The following is an 18269-nucleotide window of genomic DNA, read 5'->3' on the forward strand; positions in this document are numbered from 1 at the left end:
AATAGCAGCTTGTGCTGAATTGTGAAAGTATAAAATCCGAAAATTTTAATGTAGAGGCTTATTTATAGAGATTGTGTGATCGATTGTTATATAATCATATGAAATACACAGTTCTAAGACATCTTACTTTTTCCCCCAAAGCTTTCCGCCATAGGTGCTACTCTTGGGGAAAGAGAAGTGAAATCAGGACACATCTATATTGATCCCTCGATAGGCTCCAGGACCCAGGGGCCTGTTGCATGACGAGATGAGCGATACGTAGGAACGTCCTAGGACCATTCTTCCGAGATAGGAAGATTGGCGACAAATCAGCGTTTTCCGTTTCACGAAGGCAATGTTGTCTTCCAAGTCCGCGACATCGTTTAATATCGATAGTATCGAAAAAATAATTAGTCTTCATCGTCACCTGAACCTTTTATTTTGGAATGACGACTTTTCATAAAATCATTTATTTCAATAAAAGGAGATCAAATGATGTTTTATTTATTACTGATTGTTGAATTGATGTATGGAGCTTACTTTATGAGGTAAAAAGAGAAAAAAATGAAGATTCACAAACATAACTGAATAAAATCGAAATTGTCATTATTTCCCTTATTTATAACACGGTGTCCTTTTAGAGACACCTTTCATTGATATTTCAACGAAAGAGACCCTTGTCCGATATAAAAATTGATTTTACTAAGTAATTTCGACATTTTATTTGTTCAATGTTCTGTATTTTTATAGAATACTTATATATAGCGATAATTTTGTAAATCATGTGTTAATATGTTATTTGTAGAGGTAAAAATAGGGTTTGAATGGAGTAAACAAAATCAACAGTGTCTGATTGTATGAGACTAAAAAGGAAAATATGAGAGGCTGCATGTGAAAAAACAAATTTATTTATTTTATTTGTTAGATATAACGCAAGTGTTTAGAGTATAAACATACCTCAGTTGCATGATAACTAACCGAAGACAAGGAACATGAACATTGCTGCAAACATGTCCAAGTGAATAAAGTTGTGCCTTGCAATAATAATGAAAACATAGAAAAAGTTGTGCAATCCGCAATGGAAAAAATACTATTAACAGAAATAATGCTTAAAATTACAACGATCATAAACGTTGGTCATATTTAAAGTTGATCACTTAATTTATAGAAGCTTATAATCATAATTATATAAGATTTAAGAACATACAAAATATGTTCAACATTTCAATTCTTTTAACATGACATAAAAAAGAGCCGAAAGGCCTACCCTACGATTTGAAATGCGCCTATTCGCATGGACTTTCCATAATATTTTATTTGATGAACTTATCTTCATTTGTAATTATTGTGATGGATTCGTAAGCGTCTAATCTGTATCTTAAATTCAATTAGCTTTTTTGTTACTGCAGATTTTGTTTGTTTCACTGTATCCCAAATCCAAGAATCCATTTTCATTGATTAAAATTTATCTCATCAAAAAATAATAATCATAATGAAAATGAAACAAAAATAAATAAATGATTTAGCATGTTTAACATCTTAATTTTGTATTGTTCCTTTTTTTTAGCTGAACGTTATAAATACTTTTTTTCCTTACATAATTTCTTTTAAAGAAATTGTTTTCATGTTGTTTAATTGTCTACAATGAGAAAGCATGAGCGGTCAGAGAGATAGTGAAGTGCTGCCCATTTCGATAGTTCAAGTTTATTTTCTTTTTTAATGGAATAGGGGTGGGGATAGGGCGGAGGGAGAATAAAAGAAAACATATTTTAAAAAATTGGGCCTACATTACCCCCGAAGAAGTTAAAATGACATCCGTTTTTGGTCGTCTTTTCGACCTGAAATTGATGACAACTAGCCCCCACACAAAGAATAACTTGGCGCCATCCCAGATAAAATGCATCATCAACCCCCTAAAAAATATGTTTAAAGGTGATATGTCAGAGTGGCTTGCCGTAAACGCATTTTCTCTCAATGCCGACGGTGGCGGGCGGTGTGCAAAGAAGATCATGCCTACGTAGGACATGTCTGGAGGTGTCTTTCCAAGGACCATTCTTCGTATCGCCCAAATCGGCTTTGTGAAACAGTTGAGCGATATCTCGTTCTTACGTGGAATGGTTCTACGAAAGACCATTTCATGCAACAGGCCCCAGTTCATCGTAACTTACACTGAAGGCTCAGATGTCACACCAGGTAATGTGCATACTTAATACGTTACCATATTATAGTTACAGCTTATCTAAATTCTGATTCGTCCGTTGTCTTAATTCGTCATACTAACACAATAAACAGTCCGTTCCAATGCAAAGTCTGTTATTATTCTATTAGTAATATTCATGATATAGTATTTATGAGGCGCCGATTATCTAATTGCATATTAGATTGCGCATGATACATATTTTACCCCGATGAAACGTTATTGTTGATTCATTTTATGCAGAATGTTAAATTATTGCATGGATATACAATTGATGAAAAAAAAATAAACAGTCGGGGAAACTATCGACTTCCTGGGAGAGGCCATTTCGGACTTTTCGCAGGACGACGGGAAAGGACCTTTAGGACGGTAGTTGTCATGTGGAAACCCCTTGTTCGCGCCTGGTATCCATTCATCAATGGAAGTGCCCCCGGAATTTAAAATCTAATCCCCCATTTCGGGGAAAAGTAAATCATAATGCTCACGGGGCATATATTCTTAATGCGAGATTGCTTGCTGATTGTGTAGGAGGAGCCAGCAAAAGGAAAAAAATCCGTATCGTTTTCAGACAGACTTTGCTGTGCAGATATCAACGCATGCGAAATGGCTTAGCTGAAGAGGTAAATATGACCAACGGATCTAATTACCAGCGATCCACCAACAATCTACGTTGGATGCAATATTGATTCGATGGACTGTAATGATGTATACCTAATATTTAATTCGGTAATTTTTTTGCTCACTTAATATGTATTCGATTTCTTTAAAGATCCACTTTCTTTCTTTTAGACAAAATATATGAAAGAACACAATTTAAGGTTAAAACATCCTTCACCATGGGGTTTCGAGGGATTCGAAAAAAGACACAATTTAGTTGAAAAAAAATCAAATAAAGTTTTCTCCCAACGGTTTCATTGAGCGTAACGCATTTTTTTTGTCACTGGGATCCATTTCATAAAACTTGTTACAATACTAAATTTGCAGTAACAGTTATAAAGTACTAAAATATTTTTATCTGCTTGGCTGATAGTAAATTTGTTATTACAACAAGTCTTTATTAATAAAAGGATCAAGATTTGCTATGACAACGCTTATTAGTACGCAGACAAGTCAGTACGTAGGTCCTAAAAAGTAGCTTCTTTTATCCAAGTGATGTTCATGACTCGAGAGGTGTTGCATATCTAATGAGCTTGATATGGACTAAAACACCTTTTTTTAATTATGTCATTGCTGCTCTAAATATATATCCATTTCATAATTTTGATGTCATTGTGAAGAAGAAAAATCATTCTTTCAGGTCATGTGTTTGATTTTTTTTTAAATTTGGTAATGTAGGTGAAACCTTTGATCTCTTAACAATCTAATAAAGTTCCCGCTTTGTGGTGATGGATATCATCGAGGCTCAAAATAAAAACTTTTGAACAATTTGCAAAAAAGAAAGAAGAAAATTCAGTTTGAGGCAAATTTTCAGGCCTGAAATTAATCTATTTATCGAAATGGTACAAAATAAATGACCTACATAAAAAAGAAACATTTACTTTGTCAAATGGTGCAATTATATCTAATTTCACTTAATGATAAAGAAGGTAAATTCTTAAAGAAAGAAAATCTCACGATTCACTAGATTTTGCAGTGAGAAATATTTAGCCACGAGATGATTTGGATGAATGTGGCTTACTTGCTCATTAGCATAGGGACCTGCGGTCTGACTGAGACCTCTCTAGCATAAACACATGCATCAATCAGAGGGGGGGGGGTAAGGGTTGGCAAATTGCGGCCGCCCACCCTACTCCCTCCCCTCCCCTTAAAATGAAGCACAAATTAGGGTGTTTCAAATGTAATTTGAACTGATAATCATGTTTATGTCATTGATCAATTTGTTACCATATAACCATCATTGTTATTAATACCACTGTCATCATGAATATAATTACTATCACCATCATCGTTATCATTTGTATTTTCCAATACTATTATTACTATCATCATCATCATCACCATCAACATCATCATCACACCATGACTAGTATTCTACTGCCCTTATTTATCTAGGAGTTACACTTATCATCACCCAGCCAAGTGGCAAGACTACATCGCCTGGTAGTTCTGAATATAATGACAACGTCCAGCGAAAGGTCATCAACGTTGTAATTGACGGTAAAGCAGAGGTAAATTTGATGTGCCCCCCCCCCCTCGGCCCCCCTTTACGTATGGGTCTATTTAGATTTGCCATATCCCATTTCCACAGTAAATGACACATTACCAACAATTTATGACATGTAAATTCAATTTACTGACTTAATAATACATGATTTAACTTTTGTAGAACAATTTTTTATCTTCGGGACGTTAAGGCCGCAAGTAATGATCCAGCACATAACGCCATATTAACAAATAAATAAGTGTACTGAATAAATAAACTCCTCAAAAGAAGTTTGGAAATCTGACTTTGATCGATAATCCCTCCTCGGTTTTTAGTAAATATCAATGTGTAATTAATAATAATGAATAGAACATTTAATTTTCTTTATAATGATACCCTATATGATATGATTATGGTTCACATGGAGGTGCAGTGCGTTGAAATGTGGGGCAAGGTCAAAATTAAAATGTTGCAAAAAGATACAATATTAAAAGTCACTGTTCTTTTTTCCGTAGTGATGAGTGAGTTTCTCAGCGGTTTCTTTTGATTTTGATCACTAATTCCTCATCGGTTTTTAGTGAATATCAAAGTGTAATTAATATCAATGAATAGATCATTTGATTTTCTTTAAAATGATACCCTACATGATGTGATTACCGCTCATATGGAGGTGCAGTGTCTAGAAATGAGGGGGCAAGGTCAAAATTCAAAAGTTGCAAAATGACACAATATTGAACGTTACTGTTCTTTTTTCAGTGGTGATGGGTGAGTTCCTCAGCGGTTTCCTTAAATCATTTTCATGCACATTAACATCAACATTAACATGGAATCAAACAGACCTCTGCACAATCAAATACATAACAAACAAACAAACATGCATGCATGGGTATTTCAAACCATGTTATCTCACAGAACCATCATAAGCAGGGGCTTAATTTGAATGGATTATTCATCTCAATTGACACAGACAAAAGAATCATGTTCTCTATTGACCCCTAATGACTATTTCTGCTCGCTTTGCAGATTTTTTCAATTCAGACCTCATCCAACACTTTTAAATCATGCTCTTTTCGTGATGGCATGATCATAACAAGCATGGTATCATTTTGAAGATAATTAAATGATCTTGTGAATGATATCAAATATTCATTGTGTCAAATTGGGAGTCGAGAGAATTTAATGGCCAAACTCAGATTTCCAAACTGTTTTGCTCGTTTTGCAGCTTTTCAATTCAGACCTCATCCAACACTTTTAAATATTGCTCTTTTCGTGAGGGCATGATTTGATTTGATTTGATTCATTTATTTATTGACGGTAAAAGCCCTTTTCAGCTACTAGGCTGGTTTACAAAGGGGCCGTGCAAAATAACAAATACATAAAACATGCATGACAATAGAGATACATATTATAAAGAACCCAATGAAAATAGGAATTACCGATGACACAATGATAAAGGAAAAATGAAAAGTAAAATCAAATTGTGTATATGTAAAATGAAAACATACAATTATAAATTTCGTTAAGATACAAAATTGCAACGTATTTAAGATTATCTAAGGAAATATGAATAAATAAAAAGCATAGAACTATAATTTATGTCATGAATAAAATAAATATATAAGGCTTACTTAAATATGCCTAATACCATGATAACATGTAAGTTATAAAAACAAATTAATGCAGTAAAGTGAGATGCACAAACTTATTAAATTATTGAAATAGAGGAGGTATAATACGGACTAAAATGTATGAAAAACTCAAAAATAATATAATAACACAAAATTGCAAGTAATGTAAAAGAGAATAAAAGAATTCTTATAAAAAATAACAAAAACAGACGGTTTGACTGATGAACGTATATATAAGATGAATAATATAATATTATAAGGATATTAAATGTTTTTAATGAATACTAAATTGTAAATAGTAAAAAGTTAGTGCACATATTCCATCCCGTTCTCACAATACATAGAGTTGTTGTTTTCATCTGAATTACAATCAATAGAATGTTCAATGTTATCTGAAAGGCCATTCAAATGATTTTACTGCAACAAAATGCCACCATATCATTTTTATTTAAACAGTTTCATAAACTTTCTTTGACATGATTCAGTTCAAAACATATTCTATATTGCTAATTAGCTAATTTAGACTTGAAAATACCAATACTTGAAGACTTCTGAGTATCCTCAGTAAGTGAATTCCATATTTGAGCACCTCTATACAAAAACCTACGTTTACCAGATTCAGTTTTGGGGCGAGGTACATCAACACACATGTTACTTTGTCTCGTGTTGTAAATAATTGTTCGAAATTTAAACTTTTCACTTATGTACGGAGGCACTTGTTTTGTCATAACTTTATACATAATTATTGCAGTATCATTTTCTAACTTTTTAACAATAGGTTCCCAGTTAAGTAGGTTAAGGTTCTCCTTTCCTGATGAAAACCAAGGAGTGTTGTTTATTAAGCGGGCACCTCGGTTTTGAATTCTTTGTAAGATGTTTAACAGCGTTTTTCCACAGTTTGCCCATATTACGTTACAGTAGTTTAGGTGAGAAAATACCAATGCATTGTAAACCATTTTTAGTGACTCTTTGTCTACTATATTTCTTATACTTCTTAACATATGTAATCCTGAATTAGTTTTTTTCTGCAATAGTTCAATATGACCTCGCCATGTGAGATTTTCGTCAATTATAACTCCGAGATGTTTACATGATTGCACTCGTTTCAAAGAATTTCCACTTATATTGATATCAATATTCTCATCTTCAATTTTTTGTAATCTTTGTCTTGTACCGAGTACAATATATTCGGTTTTGTTTACATTTAAACTTAATTTATTAAGGACGAGCCATTGCCTTACATATTCCAGATCTTTATTAATTTGATTTATCATGACAGAAACATTACTACCAGACAGATACAAGACGGTATCGTCAGCATACATGTTCACCTTACAATATCTGAGTCCTTCGGGTAGGCTGTTAATATAAAGTACAAACATTAGGGGGCCTAGTATTGACCCTTGAGGGATACCGCATTTTAAAGCTGAAAACTCAGATACTTTGCCATTTATACACGTTGCTTGTGATCTATTTTCCAGATAACTGGCAAACCATCGTAGAGGGCGATCTTGAATGCCATAGTTTTTCAGTTTTTGAAGGAGGAGATCGTGATCTACTGTGTCGAAAGCTTTTCTAAAATCTAGCATTACAGCAATCACGATATGTCCATCTTCGATGCTTTTAAGCCAGTCATCAGTTACATTTAAAAGTGCCGTGGTTGTAGAGTGAAGAGGCCTAAAGCCTGATTGATACTTGTTAATTATTCCATTACTATTTAGATATTCATAAAGTTGATTAAATACTATTTTTTCTAAAACCTTTGATAGAATTGGAAGGATTGAGATTGGCCTATAATTACATGCTTCCTTCGTTCCACCTTTATGCAATGCCACCACCCGAGCAACTTTCCAATTTTCTGGAACGATCCCAGAAGTTGTGGACAAGTTTATTATATGCGTAAGTGGTTCTTTTATGTATGGCATTGCTAGTTTTATCAATCTAATCGGTAGAAAGTCGTTTCCCATGGCCTTGTCGTTAGACAAATTACCTATCTGCTTTGAAATAGTATTAGTTGCGACAGGAGTAAAATCAAAGGAGCAACTGAACACGGGTTTGTCTATGTACAAACATGAGTGAATATCAAAATCCCGTATAATCTGATTCGCTAAGTTTGGTCCTATACTGACGAAATATTCGTTTAGTTCATGAGCGATTAGTTGAGCATCATTGATTTCTCCCGAGTCTGTCATTAAAGATGTAATCTTATTACCCTTCTTTTTACGAGGGATTAAAAGATTAAGATTTTTCCACGTTTGGCCTACATTGCCACATGAAGTTTTTATTTTTTCTTGAAACTTTTGTCTTTTTTTAGATCTTATTCTTGTATTTACATAATTTTTCATTTTCTTGAAAGTTTCCCAGTCTTCTTTCTTTTTCGTTTTTATGGCACATCTTTTAAGATAATCTCGCTCATGGATTAAATTCAATATTTCGACATCAATCCAGGGTGACTTGTTATTTCGTACTCTATTTGTTCTGACAGGCGCATGCACATTGCACACAAAAGAAAACAAACATTCAAATGCAAGTAGTGACAGGTTTACATCTTGTGGGTAATAAACTGTATTCCAGTCAATCTCACTCAATGCATAGCAGAAATCATTTTCATCAAAATTCTTATAACTTCTGTAGGTTCTGTAAACGTGTTTGGCTATCGAATGTCTGGTTTTCCCCCAGACGATATAAACTAATGAATGGTCACTTGTACCAATATGCATAACATCACTTTCAACAATTTTTGCTTCATTACTCGTGAAAATTAGGTCGATCATCGTAGATGTATCAGAAGTGATTCTTGTAGGTTTTTCAACGACCTGTGTTAAAGGAAAATAGTCACATATTACTCTTAATCTATTCGTGTAACAATTATTAGAGTCTGTTGCAAGGTAATCGCAGTTGAAATCTCCTAAGAATATTATATCTTTATTTTCGTCATCAGCTTTCATTAAGATCACTTCAATAGAGTCAAATAACCTAATATTAGAGCCAGGCGGTCTGTACCAGGCAATTACTATTATTGGTGATGAATTACGTTGCATTATTTCAACGGCAACAAGTTCAACTTCATCCATCATCAAGTCTTGCCTCAATTTATGGTTCAATCTATTCTCATTCACATAAATAAGTACTCCTCCTCCGCGAGTATTACGATCTTTCCTGTAGACAACATAGTTATCTATGGCAATTCTGGCATCATTAATATATTCGCAAAGACGAGTTTCATTTAGTGCTAACACATCGAAGCGGTGTTCCTGGGTCGTAACTTTCACTTCATCAAAATTCGGGAGAAGTGATCTTATGTTATGATGCGCTATTCTCAGACCATTTTTATTGTTAATTGCTATATTGTTATTTGGATATCGTTTGTTTGTTAATACATGCTCTTCTTCATCACCATGTTGTACAGGTTGGTGAGCAAATTGATCATCATGATTTCCATTAATTATTGACAATAGGTCGTCATCCGTAGGAGGATTTTGTTGTACAGGGTGTTGAACAAATTGATCATCATTATTTCCATTATTTGATAATAGGTCATCAGTAAAAACATGTTGTTGTACAGGTTGGTGAACAAATTGATCATCATGAATTTCTTTATTTGATATCAGGTCGTCATCAGTAGAAAGATGGTAATCGTTGGTATGAGCCTCTTGATTTATGAATTGATCACTTCGCTCAACATGCCCTATGTCTTTCAAGAAATGGTGGTGTTCAGGGCCAAGTTCATCAGTGTCTGAACCGGCACTCTCTTCCTGGCCAAGTTGTTAGTATTGGTAGACAGATGGGCAGGCTTTAGCTTTATGCCCCCAGAGGAAACATTGTCGACATTGAATCACAGTGTTGTGTCTACAGTTGGCTCTGTTATGATTCATCTCACCACAATTGTAGCAGCCTGAGTAATCTTCATATTGTGTTTCTCTGGTATATTGTGATAGTTGTGTTCCGTTTTTCACAATGTTGCTGTAGAGATTACGGTTTATTTGATGAAGGATTCCAGATTCGTCAATCTCATTGTTGTCCAAGTAGCTGATGAGGTTTCTGGCAAGGAGCCGAACTCCATCTCTGTTCAGGTGTGTTCCGTCTGCTCCAACATGTAGATCGGGATGGATGTTACAGTTGTCTATATATTTCCATCCGTGCATATCAAGCATAGATTTCATCTCTCTGTTGATGTATATTGTCTTTTCTGGACTTGATTTCTTTGATATGATCGAACTTATGCCTAGTTGTTTCACAGAAGGGCAGGATTTTATTAGATGGAGCCCCATTGACTCGACCATTGTCACAATCTCCTGTGGATCATTTAGCTCGACGTTGTTTGTCCCGATGTGTACGATTATTTCCTCGGGCTTAAGATCATTGGCAATTGGAACAGCAATGTCACATATCTGCTCAATTTTGGCACCTGGGACTGTTTTGCAGACTACACGTTTATAGTTTGAAAGTTTCTTGGGCTTGACTTTCCGGATCATCGAGTCTCCGATTATGAGTACATCGGTCTTCGGTTTTGAGTTATTAAACTGATTGCGTTGATTTTGTCTATATTCACTTATTTGGAAGTTGAGACTTTCTTTTACAAATTGATCGTTGGATTCTTCATTCTTATCAACATTGTCCTTGCTGATTTCAGCATGTTCGGTGATTTCCGTATGTTCGGTGATTTCCGTTCTTTTTCGGGTGGGTGCATCTCCGGCGACAAGTAGATTAAGTTTTGAGTTGATTTCATCTATGTTAATGGCAAGGTCATTAACCTTTTGAATGATTGTGTTTTCTTTGCCATTATTGATGGACTGGATTTGTGTCCCTTTCTCACTGTTTAGATTTACTGACGGAGAAGTGACTATTTGATGAGATCCTTTGTCGAGATCAGCTAAGGAGTTTAACTTGCATTCAATGGCTCCTAATCTGTCAGGGATGGCAACACAGCTTTGACATAGGGGTTTGTCATAATCACTGTCAGTGGGTTCACCGCACCAAATGCATTGTCCGTCATCTTTTGTTTCCCCTTCTTCCGAAGTTTCTTTTGTCTGAAAGTCTTCATGCAGACTATTGTCGCTTTCAAGATGGCGGCCTACATCATCTTCACTTTCCATCAACGAAACATCAGGAGGGTATTCATCAGGTGAAGATACTAGTACAAAATATCTACAGATTTTTCTCTCTATATTTGGCATAATTCGGCATAATTCATTTCCGATGAAATCAGATTCATTCATGACATTCCGAGGTCTGGCACAATACGACTGATGAATGTGATATATAGCTACTGACAAGCTAGACTTTGTGACATACTTTGGCAACTTATATTTGAAGTTGAGATTGCCAGGTATACCTTTACACGAGTTCATCTTCATTTGCTTGCCCATTGTTATAAGTTTGTTGAGGGGACAAAGTTCTGATATAGCAATATATATAAGTAGAGATGATAGTTATTATGTCTCACCATTGCAAATTGCCGAATATGAGTCCAGTGCTTCATAAGATGCACACATGGGACTATGGAGATGTCCGATGTTATAAATGAGTATGGTCATACGCATACTTAGAAACACATTTCCTTGCTAAGAAATACTCCTAAAGTCAGTTTCGGCTTTCCGTGATGATAGTTCACTGATGTGCAAGATAGTTTTCAGTTTAGTATGACAAATTTCACAATTTCAACAATTTTCACAGGAATATTCACAGGGTTTTCACAGGATCCGCATTCCGCATTCCGGTGTAGAGCGCTCGCTTCAATTATTAGACTTGATCATGATCATAACAAGCATGGTATCATTTTAAAAAGAATTAAATGATCTTTTGAATGATGTAAAACATGCATTGTGTAAATTGGGAGTTGGGAGAAATTGATGGCCAAACACGGATTTCCAAACTTTTTTGAGGGGTTTAGATATGATAAATATCATCATCTGTTAGAAGGAGGAATAAATTGTGTAAATAATGATTTGTTTGAGTCATTTTTTATTGTTTGTTATAATTATGCAGCTGTTCGTACTCTTTTGATCAGTTTCGATATTTATGCAAGTTTTTTTTTAAGGACATTGATGTAAAACTGTTTTTATGCTGATATTGAGTTTTAGAGAATAAATATATTTCAAAGAAAATAAATGAATTAACGAATAAATAAAATGAGCCAATCACGCATGATGGTTTTTCCATCTTTAAATCAACTGGTGTACAAAAATTTACATAAGGTCTGCGTTATCACAAAAACAGGAATTTTGGTTTCCTAAAAATGTCGACCATATTTCTCCACCCTTCATTTTTATACAGACTGGCAAATGGTTTTATCAAATTGAAAACGTGTACACTGGCCCTCAGTCTGTGACATTTTCCGTCTTCTCCACACCTAATCTCGAAGATGTAGAAGAAGGGAACGTTATCAATGTGAAGTCCTACACCAGCACCTCGATCTTAAACCAATCTGATAACTTAAAACCACTAATCACTTATGCTGAGGTCACTCAAGGGTCCATGCCGGTTATAAATGCAACCGTCAAAGCAAGCGTGGAACGCCCGGGAGGTGATATTATGACATATGAACTTCTAGACAATGGTGCAGGTAAAATTAAAGTTCTAATTTCGTTCCCTGAAGTAGTGCTTATAGTGCTTGGCAAGGACACTTGTCTAGAGTTTAAATTTATCCAGCAATATCTATTTTTTTATTCATATTACCATTGACTCCTTAGCTCAAAGGCTAGATCTGATTTCTCCATATCTTACATCAGTGCATGCTGCCACAAAACTTTACATCAGTAATTTCTTATGGTGTTAGAAGCTAGCTTTCGTTAAAGTCAATTAAGAAATCTTGTTCTTATGTGACTATCAATTTAATTTTCTAACATGCTTTGTGCTTTGATTTTATGATATTGTTGAGTTTGATTATTCTTTTAAAGGTGCCGATATCACTGCAAATGATGGTGTGTACAGCCGATCATTTCTTGATTACACTGGGGAAGGTTACTATGGTATTGGCATCACAGCAGAGAACGATGGCAGTGCTGTTATCTTGACGGGTTCAGTAGGGTCTTCAGCCACGCCCTTTATCAACATCACAGACGATGGAAAGGTGGTCTCTGATGCAACTATAGGTATAGGATATAATTTTATTTATTTTCGACTTATCACAAAAACCCAATGAACCGCCTTATCGGTTGCTGAGGTGAATATAAATTCATATATCACACAATCAATTTTGTTTTTGGCTTGTATCGCAAAGTATACAATTATTAGGGCAGTATCATAGACCTTTCCCTATTGTGATAGCTGCTATACATCATGTTAAAAGAATAGCTATTCTCCCACCAAAATGCTATACGTGCTAACCCGCATTCATGATGTACGAATGTGAAATGATTTGAGGGAATAATGTTTACATAACTTGACATTTTCTTCTATCTTGCTCTTCTTGCGTACACCGAAAAATATCATTTTTCATATTTAATTGAATCTTATACGAGTTCGTATTTATAGAAGACGTGATACAAGAAGGGTTATTCTTTTAAAACGGCGAGGTTTTATTTATTTTCGATGCAGCTTAAGCGCTCTACGAGACGAACAACGTCCTCCCCTTCCAGAAGAACTTTGATAAATACGATTATAATGATATTCAAATTGTTAAGAGTTTTTATATTAAAAGTAATAAGAATGACAATTCTGGTAATCATTGCGAAATTAACAAAAAGAAAAAAAAAGATTTAAGCCAACATTAGTTTCATGATGTTTCTATCCATCTGTAAAGGAATGCATGTACATGCATATTACAAGTATGATAAAGGAGGAAGTGTTCGAGTCAAAATCATTACTATATTTGGTGAATAATGAGTAGAAAATTTTCTCCGCAGACTTAACTACCAGCTAACTGGGATAATTTTTTTGTCAAATCGATAAAATCAGCAGAGAATCACTTCATAATATTTACGTCAATGATTTTTGGATATGTTCATCTAATCTAGGTAACTACACCATGCGACTTCCTGGAGACCAAATATTCGATAACTTGGTGTTGGAGAAAGCGGCGCCCTTTACCAGAAGCTCGTCAGCCGGTTCGACCAATGTCCCAACTCTTCCACAGAATTTTACACCGGGCCAAGATCAGTTCCCACCAAACCGAGTCCATGATCTTCGGGTTAAACTGACATCTGTTAATGATTCGTCCGTGGTTCTTACTTGGACTGCACCGGGGGATGATTTAGATACGGGAACTGGTAAAAAGAATACCTCTTTTACCTTTTTTAATCATTCATTTATCATACTTTGAAGCATTCTAGTCAAGGGGATTTATTATTCTTCGGATGTTCAAAAGGAAGGTCGTAGGTTCGCCATGAGTATTTTTCTTCAGCAAAGAAATAGATCCACATTTTGCTGCTCTCAACCTAGAGGAGGTGAATAGATACCTGGCAGGAATATGGGAAAATGTGAAAATGTCAAACCAAGAATATGTATGCACAAATCATTAGAAAATAACGTGTTTAAGTTTTAAAACATTAAAATGAAATCCTTTAAATTCATGTTAATAACAAAACCCACATTTAACCATGTTAATCGGAAAGGTTCATAAGTATAATGCTACTTCTCTCTACAATTTGTTAATGTTTTTTTTACTCATTTTCCTCATGAAGCTATTTCTTATGACATCAGAGTATCGCATTCTTCAGCGTTGATTTCGACCAATTTTTCCGATGCTACCCGAGTGGAATTCCACCAGATTCTTCGAGGGAACATGTCAAGCCCCAAAACATTTGGATCGGTAGAAGAATACGAGATCAGGGTTGAGGACGTCCCAGGTGTCACATCATTCTCGTATGCATTTGCTCTCCGAGCCTCTGATGACGCGGGTCTGACTAGTTCAGTTTCTAATGTCGTGATGGCAACATTCAGGAGGGTGATTCCTACAGCGCCTGCCCCAACCGTTGGTCCATGTAATGGCATGCTATGTCATAATGGAGGCACTGTAGATCAGAGTAGTTGCTCTTGTGTTTGCTCAGAACTGTCTCAGGGGGAGAACTGTCAATGTAAGTCTCATTCACTCTACTGTGGTTCAGAATGAATCCAAAATGGGACTGGAAATATCAACCTGTACTGAATCAACTTTAAACATGTTAAACAGAATGAATGGTACCATTGTTAACCTGGTTTAAGACCAAACTCTAAAAGATATCTGGTTGACAGCAATGTTCAAAGAGTTCTACTGAAAACAAAATAATGAAAGAAGTGTGGTTGGATACAGGTCCAAAGTCAATTGTAAATTTCAGCCCAGAAAAGTTTAGTCTCATAGTTCGATAGCTATGCATCTATTATTCTTTATGTAGTCCCACTAGAATTCGAGTCTTCTATTTTGTTTAAGTTCATTAAATCTACCCCTGATATCATTTATTCATTTAACTCAATTTTCATTCTATTGTGGCCTGTGACAATCCCCTAATACAGGCGTACACGTATTCTTTGCAGGTGCCTCGAAAACGGAAGCTGGGTTGCTTCAAGCCCCCAGCCCTCAATAACATATTCGTGCAAAAACGTGAAAGGGCCATCTGATTTTGACTTGCATGATCACCCCCACCCCACCCCTTTACTTTCAAAACCATTCCATTTTTTCCCATGTTCTAACTATTGGACTTATTTGTATGATTTACATTTATATCCTACAAACTAAACATGTTAATTTTTTTTATTTATCCAACGCTGTTTGATATTTGTTTAACAGTTTAGAAAATTATTAAAAATCTTAATGAGTTTAGCATGACTGTTTCAACTGTTAAACAAATTACTTTAAAAGTCATATGGTAAACGTAAAAAAAAATTAAAGGGCATTTTTCTGAGTATTTATTTCTTACACATCACGGTGTTATCTTCCTTAGATGTGAAGTCACAACTCAGAAATGGAGTCCAGATCGATCTTCGTGGGAACACTGCTCAGGTACATAATAAGTTTTTATCAAACCTTTTTCAGGAAGGCCCATATTGTACTCTACGCTTCGGGTGTGTGAGTTTATATGTATGTGGCAGTGGGTACGCACGGCTTTGTTAGGATGGATCCATGTAGCTCACAATCAGTGTTGCCATTTGAGGATTTCCATCACCAAATTTGGAAAATTTGGGAATATTTAGAAGCTTTGGGAATTGAAATGAATTAGGGGATTTTTGTCCCTGTTATAGAGATTTTTGAAGGCTTTTTATTCATAATATAACGCTAACAGTAAACGATCTACTGTAGATAGTTAATGCCATTCGAGGGTATATAACTATGTGGGTAATGCATATAATGTCATGTCCTACGTAATTCAGCCGATGAATCCAGTACACTGTCTCAATTGTACGATGCAATGGTAATGTGTCCAATCTACATTGCATCGAAACCTAAAAGGATCAAAATAAAACCTGCCGCGACGTGAGCATATAAGCACACGTTTGCTACATTTGGGCAATAAACATGATAACAGTCCACACATTTTAGAAAATTGTTGTGAACTGAAAAAAAAATGGGGATTTTCAAGTGCCTGTAAGGGAATTTCTTCAGCTTGGACCTTGCAACACTGCCTTTGGAAGAAATGTGCTGTCACAACCTGGAATGAATGGAAATGAAGTAGTAACATGCATTCAAAAGTGATTGCTAGTGTTTGCTATATGACAATATGGTATCGATTTCCAAACGACAGAGTGTTAATAAAGTAGTTGATAAACACTTTACATTAAATGGAAAGAATGTAGATTAAAGCGCTGAGCCAATATTTCAGAACGATGTCCTTTAATTACTGGTTCCTTTCGCTTCATTCATTCTTAGATTTGCAAATAAATAAATAAATATATATATATATATATATATATATATATATATATATACATCACTTGATTCAAAATAAATCACTTGACAAAGCCCTATGAGCGAAAATTCGTGAAACACTTTTCATCACGGAGTTTTTATTACTGTTTGAATTGTTTATTGGACCAACTCCGAGCAGAACATTCACTTTGTTTATAATATATATATATTGACTTTAAAAAAAGATGAAGCATTTAAGTTAAAAAGTTGAAAAAAAGCAATGTAGAAAATTAACATCGATTTATTTACGAGACATCTATAAAAGCAAAGCAAATGGGTTTATATAAACCTGGGTTAACTAAGACCACACTTTTATGGATTGCCAGATGCCAACTCATTCCCCAATTGAAATTATACTTATTCTGCTGCGAAGAGTTGTAAACAAAAATAATTGAGTGAATTCGGGAAGAAGAGGAAAATACAAACCATATCATGAATTAAAAAAGAATCAATTTATACATTAAATTGCCACAGATGTGGAAGAAATTTAAAAGTCCGTTATTCCATGTAAGTGTGGTATAAAATTCTAGTTTAGACTAGGGTTAAGCCTAGCTAGGTTTGATTATCAAAATACCGCTCTATGCTCCAAATTGCCCTGTAAGATTTCCTTTAATGATGACAACATATTCTCAACATGTCCTTTCGCGAATTATCAAAACTTATGTTTAGGTTGTGTTTTTTATGTATCTAGTAATACATACAGAGCTATCAATATGCTTATTAATATATTATAATCTCACAATGTTTCCCAATATATTTGTGTTTGTATTTACTTTAAATTACATGTCGTTGACCATGTTTGCATACTTTATGCTTCCGGGAAAAAAAATCTCTCTAGTGGACGGACATTGTGGCTCCTCTACTCGAATCAGTGACACAACAGCTCAACATCTTCTGCAACAGCAATTTCGCCGTCTGCTGCCAAGGCAGGGCAAATATTTCCAGGTATACGACCATTTTGAATGGAATTATCTTCACAATATATACCTAGTACATGAAATCAAAATATTAATAATTATCTTACTCCATTTGTATCGGTAAACTGCCACTTGTTTACACCCGATTTGTGTACTTTTCATTTGATTTTTTCCTAGATGGTCTCATCACATTTTGCCTACAACAATTTAGGATTATCAAACTTTTATCCTCTTAGCCCACTTGGTCTATCAATTTTGTCTCTAAGATTAACGAATCATGAAATTAAACCATCTGGACATTAGGCAAAATAGCAGCTAGCCCAAGTGGCACTTAGACCAGATTGATCGTAGACCAGATCGTTTTAGCCCATGTGAATTTAGATGATTAATTAACTCATTTATTTAGTAATCAATTAATTCATTTATTCATTCATATTCCACAATAATTACAGTATATTTCATGATTAATCATTTCAATTAGAAAAATACTTCAGAGAATTATACCAACTGATTGACGTTAGACTAAATAGACATGCACAGTTGTATCACATTCAACATATAATAAAAATATAATAAAATTTAA

General features: G+C 34.8%; 1 protein-coding gene across 1 annotated transcript in view; it reads left to right on the top strand.

Moving 5' to 3' along the window:
* Window positions 1–18269, top strand: part of LOC121422759 (calcium-activated chloride channel regulator 1-like) — a 45023-nt gene that overhangs the window by 25209 nt on the left and 1545 nt on the right. The window contains exons 10-18 of the mRNA XM_041617939.1: window positions 142–228; window positions 2133–2172; window positions 4229–4344; window positions 12224–12512; window positions 12847–13041; window positions 13906–14157; window positions 14572–14964; window positions 15808–15866; window positions 17608–17714. Of these exons, the coding sequence (XP_041473873.1) occupies window positions 142–228; window positions 2133–2172; window positions 4229–4344; window positions 12224–12512; window positions 12847–13041; window positions 13906–14157; window positions 14572–14964; window positions 15808–15866; window positions 17608–17714 (1538 nt within the window). The remainder of the gene's footprint in view (window positions 1–141; window positions 229–2132; window positions 2173–4228; window positions 4345–12223; window positions 12513–12846; window positions 13042–13905; window positions 14158–14571; window positions 14965–15807; window positions 15867–17607; window positions 17715–18269) is intronic.

Source organism: Lytechinus variegatus, chromosome 10, assembly GCF_018143015.1.
Source record: "Lytechinus variegatus isolate NC3 chromosome 10, Lvar_3.0, whole genome shotgun sequence".
Classification (NCBI taxonomy): Eukaryota; Metazoa; Echinodermata; class Echinoidea; order Temnopleuroida; family Toxopneustidae; genus Lytechinus; species Lytechinus variegatus.